At 33.6% G+C, this 13,911-nt stretch overlaps 1 protein-coding gene across 4 annotated transcripts in view; it reads right to left on the reverse strand.

Moving 5' to 3' along the window:
- The window catches only part of PCNX2 (pecanex 2), a 370,349-nt gene that overhangs the window by 301,363 nt on the left and 55,075 nt on the right, over positions 1-13,911 (reverse strand). For all 4 annotated transcript variants that reach the window (XM_074262410.1, XM_074262411.1, XM_074262409.1 and 1 more), the window contains exon 8: positions 12,457-12,550. In XM_074262410.1, coding sequence (XP_074118511.1) covers positions 12,457-12,550 — 94 coding nt within the window. The remainder of the gene's footprint in view (positions 1-12,456; positions 12,551-13,911) is intronic.

The raw sequence follows: 13,911 nt of genomic DNA on the forward strand, positions 1-13,911 counted from the left end.
GGCATTTGTTGATTGATAGAAAAGGTAGGGAACTGTGGACAGAAAAATTACATGTGCTTTGCAATAGGGTTGCTTTATTGGTTGGTTTTGCTTGTGTTTTTTGTTACAAAATGTAGCTTGATGGGAAGAGTTTAGAAAATGAGAGAATAATTTCCAAAAATGGCTATAAGGTAAAGACAATATCTATTACAAAAATATTAATTTTAAAAAAATTTAAAAAGAACCTACCCTTCTTTTGGAGAGAAAGTCTACCACATGAGGTTAAATATATATGTCTCGATGTTTTATTTCAAATTCAATGCATTCATTTTGCTTGATATACCAATATATTGTTAGGGCAAGGAGAGAGAAGGAAATAAGCATTTATATAGCACCTACTTATTACTGTGCTAAACATATTATAAATATCTCATTCAAACCTCAAAATAAGCTTGGGATGTGGGTGTTTTTTTAATTATCTTCATTTTACAATTAAGAAAACTGAGGCAAATAGAGATTAAATGATTTGCCAAGGGTCACACAGTTAGTGGATATCTAAGGCTGGATTTTAACTCAGATATTTCTATCCCTAAGTCTAGCACTTTATTCAATGTAATTGGATAAAAGCTATACCTAGTTTCTCATAATAATTGCTTACTATATGCCAAGTACTATGCTAATCTCTTTACAAATGTTATCTTGCTGTATTATAACACAGGTGAAAATCACTTTTTTGCTGAAACATGACCACACACATATAAAAATAAATATTATACCTATACAAACATATATATGTACATATATATATATATATACATATATATATGTATATATATGGATGGAAATATGTATTGGTGAATACTGTGTCAGCAGTCAACTAACATTTATTAAGTGTATGCTTCACACTAAGCCTTGTTCATGGCACTGGGGGGTACAAAGAAAGACAAAAAAGTGGTCCCCATTGTCAAATGAGGGGACAACATGCAAATAATTATGCCAATAAAATATGTGGATATGTACATATATATACACATACACCATACATATATGAGGGAGAGAGAGTGGTGGTATCAAAAGAAAGACATTAAGGAAGAATGGGAGAGAAAATTTTCTTGCAGGTTAGCTGAGACTTAAAGAAATCCAGATTAATGAGGAGTCAGAAATGAGAAAGGAGAGTTCCACCAATGGACTAGTCAATGAAAATGACCAGACTTGGAAATTGGAGTGTAGTGTGTGTGAGTACCAGCAGGGAGACCAGCTTCAGTGGATCAAAATATGTGAAAGGGAGGAAAATATGAGAAGGCTAAAATTAAGAAGGTGCCAGCTTATGAGAGAATGTAATACCCAAACAAAAGATTTGTATGTGATCCTCTAAATAATAGGGAGCCACTTGAGTTTATTGAATAGAGGAGTGACCTTTAAAAAATCAATTTGATAGATAAATAGATGTTGGAATGGAGTGAGGAGAGACTAGGTGGTCTTAGAAGCAGGAATACCTAGTGAGACTTAGTTGCTTTGTGACCCCAGCAAAGTCTCATAATAGCTTTGTACTTCAATTTTTGTATCTATAAAATGGTAATAATACCTATCTCACAAAATTTTTCTTCATATAAGATTATATGAACATATACACAAACTTAACAGCACTTATATAAATGATAGCCATTATTGTTTTTCTTTATTATGTTACTTAAATGGAGTTTTTTGGACCAAGAAGCATTCAAAGCTTTGCTAATTGAATCACTGAGCCCTTTACATTTTACTCTTGTTTGTAGGATTAATCACAAAGAGAAATCTTTTTCTTCTCTCTTAATCAGTTGATAATAATCTATTAAAACAAAGCAAAATCTCTAAAGCTTCCCCATCTATCAAGCTTTGGAAACTTCTTGGCTATATGAAAAGTGTAAATGGACTATGCATCCAAATACTAGAGCATATATATTATATGAAAGCTTTCAGAAGCAGTGACTCAAAGTTCTGAATGCTATAATCCAAGCCATATCCAATTTTCTTCACATTCATCACGGGAAGAAAGGAGAACTTCATTAGATAGCATTACTAGATTGTGTCTGGCTTTAAAGACAGCTATTGCGGAGATAGAAAATGTTGTTTATATTTCTTTGGTAATCAAAAAAATTTCATATGTATATATACAGTGACAGTGGGGACAGTGAGGGAAGTTTGTTTGCTCTTCTGGTTTCTTCCATTAATCTCCAAAGAGTCAATGGCAGTTACATTGTACTTAATTCTCTGTATTCATATTCAGGAAATGGTCATAAAACTGTTATTTGATAATAAGGTTTTAACAATTGGAAAAGATGACTAGCTTTGCCATTAAGCTAGGTTTTCTCAGTCATTTAATTCACCTTGCAGAGAAGAAACTGCTTTTATGATAACTTCCTATGTTGAATTGCTTATATGTGGTCTCAGCTAGAATTTCCCCACAAATTCAAAGTTAATATCTCTCTTGACAATGGTAGGGGAAGCTAAGAATCTGATGGGACTAAAATCTAGTTAAATTATTTAGCCAAATGATATTGACGATGCTATAATGTATGATCACAGTGGAGATACTCAATAGCTATCTAAATCTAAAAAATAAAGTAGTGCAATTTAACTATGACTTGGCCAGAACATTTGTGATTTGTGTTTGTATTTTGAAAGTAAGGCTCAGCTTATGACTTTGCTCTAACAGACCCAATTGCCATGGCTGACACACAGATTAAATCTAACTTCATAAAGTGTCTCTGACTCTGAAATAGGGAACCAATTTTTTAATAGCAGTAGTTCTCAAAGTGTGGTCCAGAGAATTTGGGGAGGGGGTGTCTCTGAAATCCTTTCACACCATCTACAATTTCAAAATTAGCTTTTATTTCTAATGTGGTAAATATCTATAATATAATCCACATAAGCAAAAACTCTTAGGACAAATTCTCACTAATTTTTAAAAGTATAAAGGGATACTGAGAACATAAGTTTAGGAACCACTGCTTTAGAGAACAGTTGACTAGAAGATGAGACAAAGCTATGATCTGATGCTAGTTTTCTGATGAGTGGTTTTAGAAAGTCATTTAATACTCTGGTGTCTCTGTTTTCTCACTGATAAAAGAGGGTGGGTAATATAAAGATAACTTAGCACCTCGAGTCCATCCTTCAAAAATTATCAAGTTAATAATAAGCCAATTGATGTGTTTGCAACAAAAAAAATTTTCATCTCAATTCTCTTCTTAAAATTTTCCAATGGCTTCTTCCTTTCTACAAGATAAATTTCAAACTCTTCTGTGTCATTGTTTATTCTTCTCATAATTTAATTGCAGGAGGAGGCAACAAGTAGATTGAGTATATATCATTCTTTTATTATCTACTCCACAAGCAATGTCTGACTTCTGCTTTAAAAGAATTCCCCATTTCTGAGGAAAGAGGCTAGTGTGATAGGCCAACAAAATGGTACACAGTGGACCTTGGTCAACCCACTCACTTAGTAATATAAATTTCAGCAGTTTCTATGTCTTAAAACATATTTCACAGTTTTTTTCCTCTATCACCTGTTTAAGAATGTAGATATCATATCATCATTATCAGCTTATGCAAAATTCAAGGCTTATTGCAAATCTAAAGAAATTAGCTTCCCAAAAATCTGTGACTTTCCAATTCAAGGAAGCTAGGGAGGAGTTCAAGACTATTAAAGTATTCAGAAACCAACAGTCACAAAGCAGATGAATTTTTGAAGAGGATATGGTTTTGCATGGAATTGAAATGTTTTCTCCTGAGCATGAACAGAACAGATGGCATTGCTTTAAGTGCTTCTCCAGCAATGTCTGAGGAGGAGTCTATCTATATAAGCAGATTTCTGCCATTTTAATGACTATGATTCTGCTCCTGTGACTTATGTTACCATAGGAGACAAGAAGCATATCATGTGTATTTGTTTACTCAAACAAATCACTGAATTTATAGAACATTCTATTATGCCCTTCAAATCTTCTTTTACAAATGTTTGAAGGATAATTTCATAAACTTACACTGTTAATCTCTAGAAGTAAATCATATAGGGAACATATGTGCTCCCAAAGAAACAGCTTATACCTTTGAGATCAAGGATATATTACCTCTGACAATAAAGAATTTTTGAATTATGAGGAAAAGCTTTGTAGGTGTCTCTATTTCCTAGAAAAGGTGAGACCACACCCTCTGAAGTTATCCAGGAGAAAAATTAGAAAGCCAAATAGTAACTGAGCTTCCAATACTTGGCACATAAATAGTGGAACATAATCTAATTACTTATATATGCTCAGAAAATGTAAACTAATAATAGTGCTGTTACAAAGTTATTCTTCAAGGTTATTCTCAGTCTTATTGTCTAATGTTTAAATATTCTATGTTCTGATATTTTGGGGTCTAAATGCTTTTTAACTCCAAATATTCTACAGTCTAGTATACTATGTCCTATGGTTACTTCCAGTGCTCATATTTTATGTTCTAAAATCCTTCCTAACTCTGACATAGTCTAAGGTCCCTCCTTTCTCTGACTTTCTATGTTCTAATATTGTATATTTCATTTGTTAATTTTGTTAGTTTAATTTATCTATAGAATAAAAAATTGTAGTGAAAAGAGTGCTAGACTTGGAAATCAGGAAGAGCTAAGTTAAAGTCTTGCATCTCACACTTGCCAGTTATGTGACTCTGAACTAGTTATTTAAACTTTCTGAACCTCAGTTTGTTCATATGCAAAATCAGAAGTTGTAGCTATACCATAGGATTTGGGGGTAACTCAAATGAGAAGGCATATTAAGCACTGTGCAGATTTATAAGTGCTTATACAGATGAGCAGGATCCTTTCAGTAAAAACCTGAAAATATTTACTTGAACTGATGCAAAGTGAAATGAGTATAATCTGGAGAACATCATATACAGAAGCAACAAAATTGATCAATTGTGAATAAGTTTGATAATTTCAGCAATATAATGATCCAGGCCAAATCCAAGGGCTTATGATAAAAAATACTATCCATCTTCAGAGAAAGAACTGATGGAGTCTGAATGTAGATTGAAACATATATTTTTCTTTTACAATGTGACTAAACATGGAAATATATTTTGTGTTATTTCACATGTATTACCCATATCATTTTGGTGATGTGGGATGTGTCAATGAGGGGAGGAAAGGGAAGAAGAGAATTTGGAGCTCAATTTTTAAAAAAATATTAACTGACTATTATTAATATTATTGTATAACTATGATTGTTATTCTATTTTAATCAATATAGATCCTGATGGGAGGAGGAAGGTAGAGCAAACAACTAGAACTTGAACTCATGATCTGGGAGTTCTAGTGCCTAAAATCTACTAAAATTACACTGCTTTCTTTACAGAGAACTTCATGGCAAGAAGACCATTTTAGCAATGCCATACCATATTTCTTCAAGCTGTAAACCCTTATCGTCAAATACAATAAAAGACAATACCTCCATTCTGATTTCACAAATTCCCTCATTAATCTAATTACAAATGTAGTGTGATCCCATGGAATGGGGAACTTAGAATCCAAATTCTAATCTGGATATTACAATTAGCCCACCAGAAAATCCTGAGAATCCAGGGTCTCAGGACATAAGTCTAAGTGGAACTTTGGATTTGGAACTTGAGGTATTAATGTTATGTAGTAACTGAGCTAAATTGTTAACCTAATTCCCCCCCCCCCATTCTCAAAAACTGAGATGTGTAAAAGGGATCATACCCCAGGGATGTGTGTGTGTGTGTGTGTGTGTGTGTGTGTGTGTGTGTGTGTATGTGTGTGTGTGTTTGTAGAGCAATATTTATATATTTGTTCTGGCTACAACTTTGTAATAATTGCTTTTTTGTAAAAGCTATCAGACTGTTCAGCTCAGTTAAACAGAGCTGGGCTACCTGAACTCCTAAAATTAACAGGACATGTAAAGCAACAATTAAACCCATGGAGATGAGAAGACTCCCCAAACCCCACAAAATCCCCTTCAGGATTCTGGAAAACTCTGGGGAAAAGGAATAAAATGGAACACACTTGACTTTCAGACAAAGTAGAGCCCCAGTAAGCATGATTATGCTGGGGAAAAAAAAGAAATATCCTAAATCCAAGATAAGTTAGATTGCATTGATAAGTGTCAATAGTACATCAACAAAGAGAGGAAATGCAAAGGGAAATTGTAGGAGACTAAGGAAAAGAATGACAATAGAAAGAAAGCTAAAGGTGGAAATAGTAGTAAAGAAACTAGAAAGATTCTTACTGTCATACAGTCCAATCTTTGCAATAAGAGTGGCAGCAAATGTGCCAATAAAATAGAGCAATGGCAAATTAGGAGATAGCTGGAGGATGGGGTTGACTGGTACAGAATTTCAGTCATTCTGGGATGTGATCCTTGCAGATATGTCTTCAAAAGATATACAGCTTTTCTTTACTATCTTATCTCTACTCTCTCAGTGGTCCCATTTTTTTCTATCCCCTCAGACCTAAATGTGTTATTAGGGAAAATTCTGAGGAAAGGAAAGAAAGAGCACAATATTTGGAATTAAAGGACCTGGGTTTGAATTTTGTTTGTGCTACTTGCTAGCTGTGTGACTTTGGACAAGTTATTCAACAAATCTGGACCTGTTTCTTTACCTGTAAAATGAAGGCTTTACACTAAATACTTTCTAAGGTGTGTTCCAGCTCTAAAGTCCCTTAAATACTTCATGAAGGATCAATCCAATGCACCGAATTCTTTCTTCTAAGGAAAGGGTTTTTACTTTAGGGTATATGAATTCTGTTCTGTCTCTGTGTCCCCCTCTGACCCTGTGCCTCTTAGTCTCTCTGGGTGTCTCTTGTTCTCTTTCTGGCCTTGTTCTCTCTCTGGCTTTCTCTGGCTCTCTCCTCTCTCCTCTTTCTCTTCCTATCTCATGCTCTCTTTCTCTGTCTGCCTCTCAGTCTCTTAGTCTTTTTCTCTCTTTCTTTCTCTCTCTCTGACCCCCTCCTCTGTCCACCTCTCTCTCTGTTCATCTTTCTCTCTCTCTGTCCATCCCCCCTCTCTCTGTCTCCATCTACACACACACACACACACACACACACACACACACACACACACACACACACACACACAGATGTCCTTTATTGTATCTAATTTTGTTCATTTAAAAACATTACTCATAAACTTATCAGCCTGCCAAAGGGGTTCATAGCATTAAAAAAGCTTAAGAAGTCCTCCTCTAAGATAACTGTAAAAGTCTCTCACTCCATGACCAATCCACTTAACTTTTATGATCACTGGATCACACATTTATTTTTTGGATTATATCACTTTTGGTCTCTTCTTGTGCTTTTTATCTTATAACATATCACACTCACATAAATGCAAAGTATTTTGTTATTCTGTAAACTGATTAAACCCTCTGTGGAAAGCTATTATCTCTCTTGGTATCAGAAATGTGGCAGCCTTGCCTTTGGCTTCATGTCATATCCTTCCTGAAGAGATGGAAGAAACTGTGGTCCCCTCTACTAGAACTGTGTTCTCTGGTGTGCTTAAGGCTTAATCTGCCTCCAATTCTAGTTAAACTCTCCAGTAAAATTCTCAGATGGGGCATAATGATAATGACCTTTATCTTATTCTAGTTTATTTTTAGAAACTCCCCTTTTGTAAACCTAATCTTTCTCCTATCCCTCAAAAGTGAGATTGTATAAGAGGAATTACATGAACCTTTTACTAGTGGTTTACATTCCCCCATTCCATAATCTTGCCAGAGATGCAACAGTTGCTAGAGGAGACTCTACGTGAAGCCATGCTTCTAGTGTCTAGTGTCTTCAACTTACATAGATTTCACTCCACTATTTACTCAGTTCAAGATAGCAAGCATTTATTAATCTCTTACTATTTGGCAGGCACTGTGTCAAATACTGGATTTGTGCAAGATCATGCAGGTGACAAGGAGCAGAACTTAGATTTAGATGCAGGTTCTATGATTAAAATCCTGTGTCATCTTTGTAACATACCAGGAAAATGCTGATTTGTATTATTAAAATATGGCAAAAACAATTTAACCACTTTCCTATCATTTTAAAACTCAATGGTTAAATGAAACTTTGGGAAAAAATGAAATGTATTCATTCAACCCTACCTTTTCTCCCCACTAAGAGAAAAAAAAATTACATTAATAAAAAAATCCACATTTTATCTTTCCATTATTCATTTTATTGGGATTATTTCCCCCGATGGAGACCATAACACAACGATGCCTTAGCAAGATAGTTTTAAAAATATACTTTTACTTGTGGCCAGTATAATATGTGTGCTTACATGTGTGTATGCATATACATATGTATACATATATAAACACACCCATATACAACAATTATTTGTGTATACACACATAAATATAGACATATCCTTATAGATAAACACATGCATATACACATATATCACCTACCAATTGCTTAGAAAGCTTATGGAGATGAATTCCTCTCTAAACTTAGGTTGATCCTTGGATAACAGTCACAAGGCCTGTGTTTGACACTTTTTCAGCTTTATAGAACTATCACAGCAACTGTGTACTGCCATAGATGTGAAGTTTGGGTTAGCACCCTGGAAGCCTGAGAATCAGTCAGAGTCAGGATAAGCAAAAATCCTTGGTCTTTATTCTTGGTCTTTAGGGGAGAAGTAAAGGGAATGGGCAAAAGCTCTCCACTACTTCCCTTCTCCTTGCCCACCTCAAAAGTGACCCTGGCTTGTATTACTCCACCCCTTAATCCCTCCTACAATTATCTGTATACACCAAAAGATTGAGCCAGCATAGAATAGTGGGAAGGGCCATTTTCCAAGCATATGCTAATAGAGTATTGTCCAATGGGTAATTAGCCTCAAGTGCTTGGTTGGTTGATTCCAGTGCATCTACTCAGAGTTTCAGCCCTTTACACATAGGCTTTAAGAAGCCAGGGTCATTTCCATATCAAGTTGATTGAAAGGGGCAGCTAATTGGCTAAGTGGCTAGAGTGCTGGGATTGAGCCAGAAAGACTCATCTTCCTGAGTTCAATCTGACCTCAGACACTTCTTAACTGTGTGATCCTGGGCAACTCACTAGACCCTGTTTATTTCAGTTTCTTCATATATAAAATAAACTGGAGAAGAAAATGGCAAGCCATTCCAGTATCTTTGCCAAGAAAATCCCAAATGGGATCATGAACAACAGAAAATTAAATAAATGTTATATACATATATAACATTATATACATATTTTATTATATCACATATATATAATGTTATATAATATTACATATATGTATACACACATATATTTGCATACACACACACACATATATATATATATGTCATAAATAATCTTACTTTCAAGTGATGGTTCTGAAATGGTATGATCTTTCCAAAGCTGTGATTCTTCAGCCAGACTGAACTCACAGTAATTCCCCTATCCTGCCCTGCTTTTTCCCACTTCCATGTATTTATCTATCTCTAGAAAAGACTCGCATCATACCTTTGCTTATAAAAATATTTTCATTCCTTCAAGATCTTGCTTTAGATATCAACTCATCTTTGAGTTCTTTCTTGACTCCCCAAACTGTGGGAGAGCTAAGCCTCCTCACAGCTCATGCCTCTGTTTGATGTTTCTTTATACATATTCTAGACTTAAATTTATATATTTAATGGTACATTTAATTAGCCTACCAAATTTAAAATTTTATAAAGACAGGAACTATATTGTCTTTTATTTTTGTGTCTCTGGTACATAGGGAAAAGGATAACAATTTCTTCACCTGTGAAATGTGTGTTGTGAGTTGGAAGAACTAGCTTCTAAGTCTCTTCCAGTTCTAAATTTATATTCCTATGATCCTAAGAACCACATAATATATGTTTAATAAATACTCACTGGAACAAATCATCTCATAAAAGACACAAATATGCATAGTTTATCATTTTGTAATTTTGGATAATCCACATTTTGAAAACCATAACAAATTAGTCATTTACAAATACTCAAAACACAGTCCATTTCCATTTTATGAACAAGCTATGCTCAAGGCACATTTCTAAGTTAGCTGTCATGATCTTTTCATGCCTTTTCTCTCAGAAACAATGCCATCAATGACACTTAGCTTCCTGAGTCAGTACTTACTACTAAATAACTTAATCACTATTTACCACAATGTTGCCATGGGAAATCTTCACTAAAAGCTTTCTCCAATTCCTCATCAGTGTATGAATGTGGGTCTCTATCCTTTAAGACTATACCAACAAAACAGAAGCTCTGTTAACTTCTATCAATCAAACTGCAAATGTTTTGCATGGAACCAGTGACAGACTGCATGTCTGTTGTCAGTGAACAAACTATAGTTTTAAAAAGTTCCTCATTAGGCTGATGAAGCCTTCTGTCATAGAAACTTAAAAAGATATTTCCTCTTTTCAAGTTTTGCAAACTCTCTCCCTTTCCGTGTGATTTTTTTTTTTTCAAAAATCACTGCTAATGGTTCAGCTAGATTTATCCATTTCCTCCCAGTTCTCTAGAATGTAGTTCATCTAGGGCATGGCTCTCTTCAACAAAGAAATGATCCAAATCAGTTCCAATTTTTCAGTAATGAAGAGAACCAGCTACACCCTTCGAAAGAACTATGGGAAATGAGTATGGACCACAACATAGCATTTCCACTCCTTCTGTTATTGTCTGCTTGCATTTTTGTTTTTCTTCTCAAGTAATTTTTACCGTTTTCTAAATCTGATTTTTCTTGTGAAGCAAGATAACTATATAAATATCTATACATATATTGTATTTAACATATACTTTAAGATATGTATCATGTATTGGACCACCTGCCATCTAGGGGAAGGGGTGGGGAAAGGGGGGCGAAAGTTGGAATAGAAGGTTTTGCAAGGGTCAATGTTGAAAAATTACCCATGTATATGTTTTGTAAATAAAAAGCTATAATAATAATAAAAAAGAATGTAGTTCTTCTAAACCTAGTGACTTTAATTTATCAAGGGTATCTATATCCTCTTTTAATATGTCTTTACTTGTCTTAGGTATTACCTCCCTATTAGTCATTTTCATTTTGTCCTTAACAGTCAGAGATTATTTGCCTGGGCAGAAATAAAACAGAAATCAAGCAGTTCTATTGTCTCTTTATCATCAATTAGTATTATCTTACCTATCATGAAAATTGGGTCTATTTCTTTTTTCAATTCTTCTGTCTTTTAAACTTTGAGGAGAATTGGATTCATTTCTGGGTGCCATAAGAGGATCATAAGAAGGACACTGATCATTTAGATAATGTTCAGAGAAAAGAGATAAGGATAAGGAGCTTGGAATCCATTTCTTATGAGGACCAATCAAAAGAACTAAAGATTTTAGCCTGAAGAAGAGAAGTCTCAAGGAGAATATACAAGCTATTTTAAGTAACTAAAAGACTATCATGTAAAAGAGGGACTACATTTATTTAATTTGGTCCCAGATTGAAACAGTATAAATACTTATTGGTTATTTTTCAGTATGTCCAATTCTTTTTGACTCTATTTGGATTTTTCTTGGCAATAATACTGGAATGATTTACTATTTCTTTTTCCAGTTCATTTTAGAGATGAATAAACTGAGGCAAACAAGATTAAGTGACTTGTCCAATGTCACACAGCTAGAAAGTGTTTGAAACCAGATTTAAACTAAGAATGATGAGTATTTCTGACTCCAGATCTTGTACTCTTGTCCTTGTACTACATAGGTGCCCTAGTATGAATAGATGAAAGTTGAAAAAAAAAAAACAGGTAAATTTAGATTTTTTTTCAGTAAAAGTTTCCTAACACCTAGAGTAATTCAAAAGTAAATTAGGCTGTCCTGAGAAGTGATAGGGCGAACCTTTGGGATCTTCAAGCATACACTGGCTTATCATTTGTCAAGTACATTGTAGTAATGGTTTCTTTTCATTTGTGGGTTCACCTATGATCATCAAGATCCCTTTTAACTCCCACATTCTGAGATTCTAGAATTTGTCTTTTAGTTTCATTTGGGGGCAAGATTCTGGAATTATTACTGCAAATTCTATTTTAAATACATGTTTATTGATTTTTAATGTTGTCATTTCTCAGTAACAACCTCCACCCCAAACACACATAGAATTCTTTGGTATAAAAAAAGTAACATGTTTTGACAATCCAAACATATTGGCTATACCCAGCAACAAACATCTCACTCCACATATATGGTTCACTAATTATATTTTCCAGTTTTGGTAAATGCTCAAAATTTCTAGCTGATTTATAACTATTATAAATCCAAAATAACCTCTTTTTATTCCTCAATCTTAATTTTTTTCTTTATAGGAAAAAAAAAAGCCACAAGGCTTAATGCTTAAAAACTAATTGACATGTTCATCCTATGCTACAGTCTCCTCACATCACTTTCATAGCTAGAATAAGTTTCATATCACCCAGCAAAGTAAAGCCTAATGAATTTCAGATTAATTCTTTACTTACCGAGCATTAGAAAGACAATCACAATTTGATGGTGGACGGAGTAATTCTCCTTCCTTCTGATTCCCAGACTTCAAATAACAGGACCGAATTTCCCCTTAAAAACATCAAAATATGCAAAACAAAATTGCATATAAATGTATTAAAATCCCCTTTTTTGTTTTAAAGTCATAGGAAAAACATTTAAAATTGTTTTCTAATATTAAAGATGGCAACTGAGGTACATTTCTTAAATCTCCCTAAAGAAGGAATAAATGTCAGGATAGAGTATAAAGGTTTGAAAGAAATATACTTGCCTTTCTAAAAAATCATTTTCCCACTAAAAATTCTAAGTAAATATTCAATCTTATAACTTATTTAAACTGTAATTACCCTGTTCATTTTCTATATATATTCCATATAATGTCAATACCATAAAAGATTATATAACACCAAAAATATAATGTATACATAAAATCTTGATAACTTTTAAAAATTAATTGAAGGTATTTTAAGAAAAATAAGTAGAGATGGGATATTGTCGTAATCTGGTTGGTTTGTATTCTTTGTTAACAATGATAATAGAGGAATGAAACTCTATTTTTACTTAGACATTTTACTTAGAAAGGTTTACTCAAAAGGAATCATGGATTGATGTGTCCCAAACAAACATTCAGTTCACTTTTTATATATAAAATATTTCAAAGCATTTTATTTAGGTAAAAAAATAAATAAAAGATCTATGAATAATTTATGCAAATGAAATAGAGTAAGTACTACATATATACACATACATATACATATATATATATATATATATATATATCAGCCCTCATTAAATGTTTTGATATGATTTTTGAGATCATTTCTTTAAGCATGTAAGCCAAAGCCACTTCCCTAAATTTTCTCTAATCTGAGGTTCCATTCAAAAAAGTAGCATAAATGCACTTATAAACTGCTGGTGGAGGAGGAGAAACAAAGGGAAGTATGTGATTTTTAGCTTGTCAGTTGTCTTCCTTGTGCTATCATTTGTAAAAACCCCTAAAGCCTCTTTCAGATCTGATAATCTATGGCTCTAAATATATAATCATTTTAATGCTATCTATTCTATCCAGGCACTAGAATATGACATATCTTAAGTAGTCAAAGATATTTCTGATAAAAACATAGCAGTGTAATGGCATTTTGGCTTACTGTATCTGTTCATGAAAAGGCCAGGAAAGTGTAATGGGGAGAAGCAGTGAATTTGCCTCCTGGTCTTAAATTATCTTAACATTATCCATGTATCCTTCCTTCACCAATTATTCTATATAGAAAAACAGGAGAGACAGGGTTTGAAAGCTAGAGAACATCAAACCTCAGAGCTATTTGTAGTTCATATGATTGTAGGCTAATATAATTGATGTAGAACAGGATTTAGAGACCATCAAATTTAATGACAGCATTTTTGAGATGAAAGATCTGAGAAAGAGTAAATAA

This window comes from Sminthopsis crassicaudata, chromosome 4 (assembly GCF_048593235.1).
Source record: "Sminthopsis crassicaudata isolate SCR6 chromosome 4, ASM4859323v1, whole genome shotgun sequence".
Taxonomy (NCBI): domain Eukaryota; kingdom Metazoa; phylum Chordata; class Mammalia; order Dasyuromorphia; family Dasyuridae; genus Sminthopsis; species Sminthopsis crassicaudata.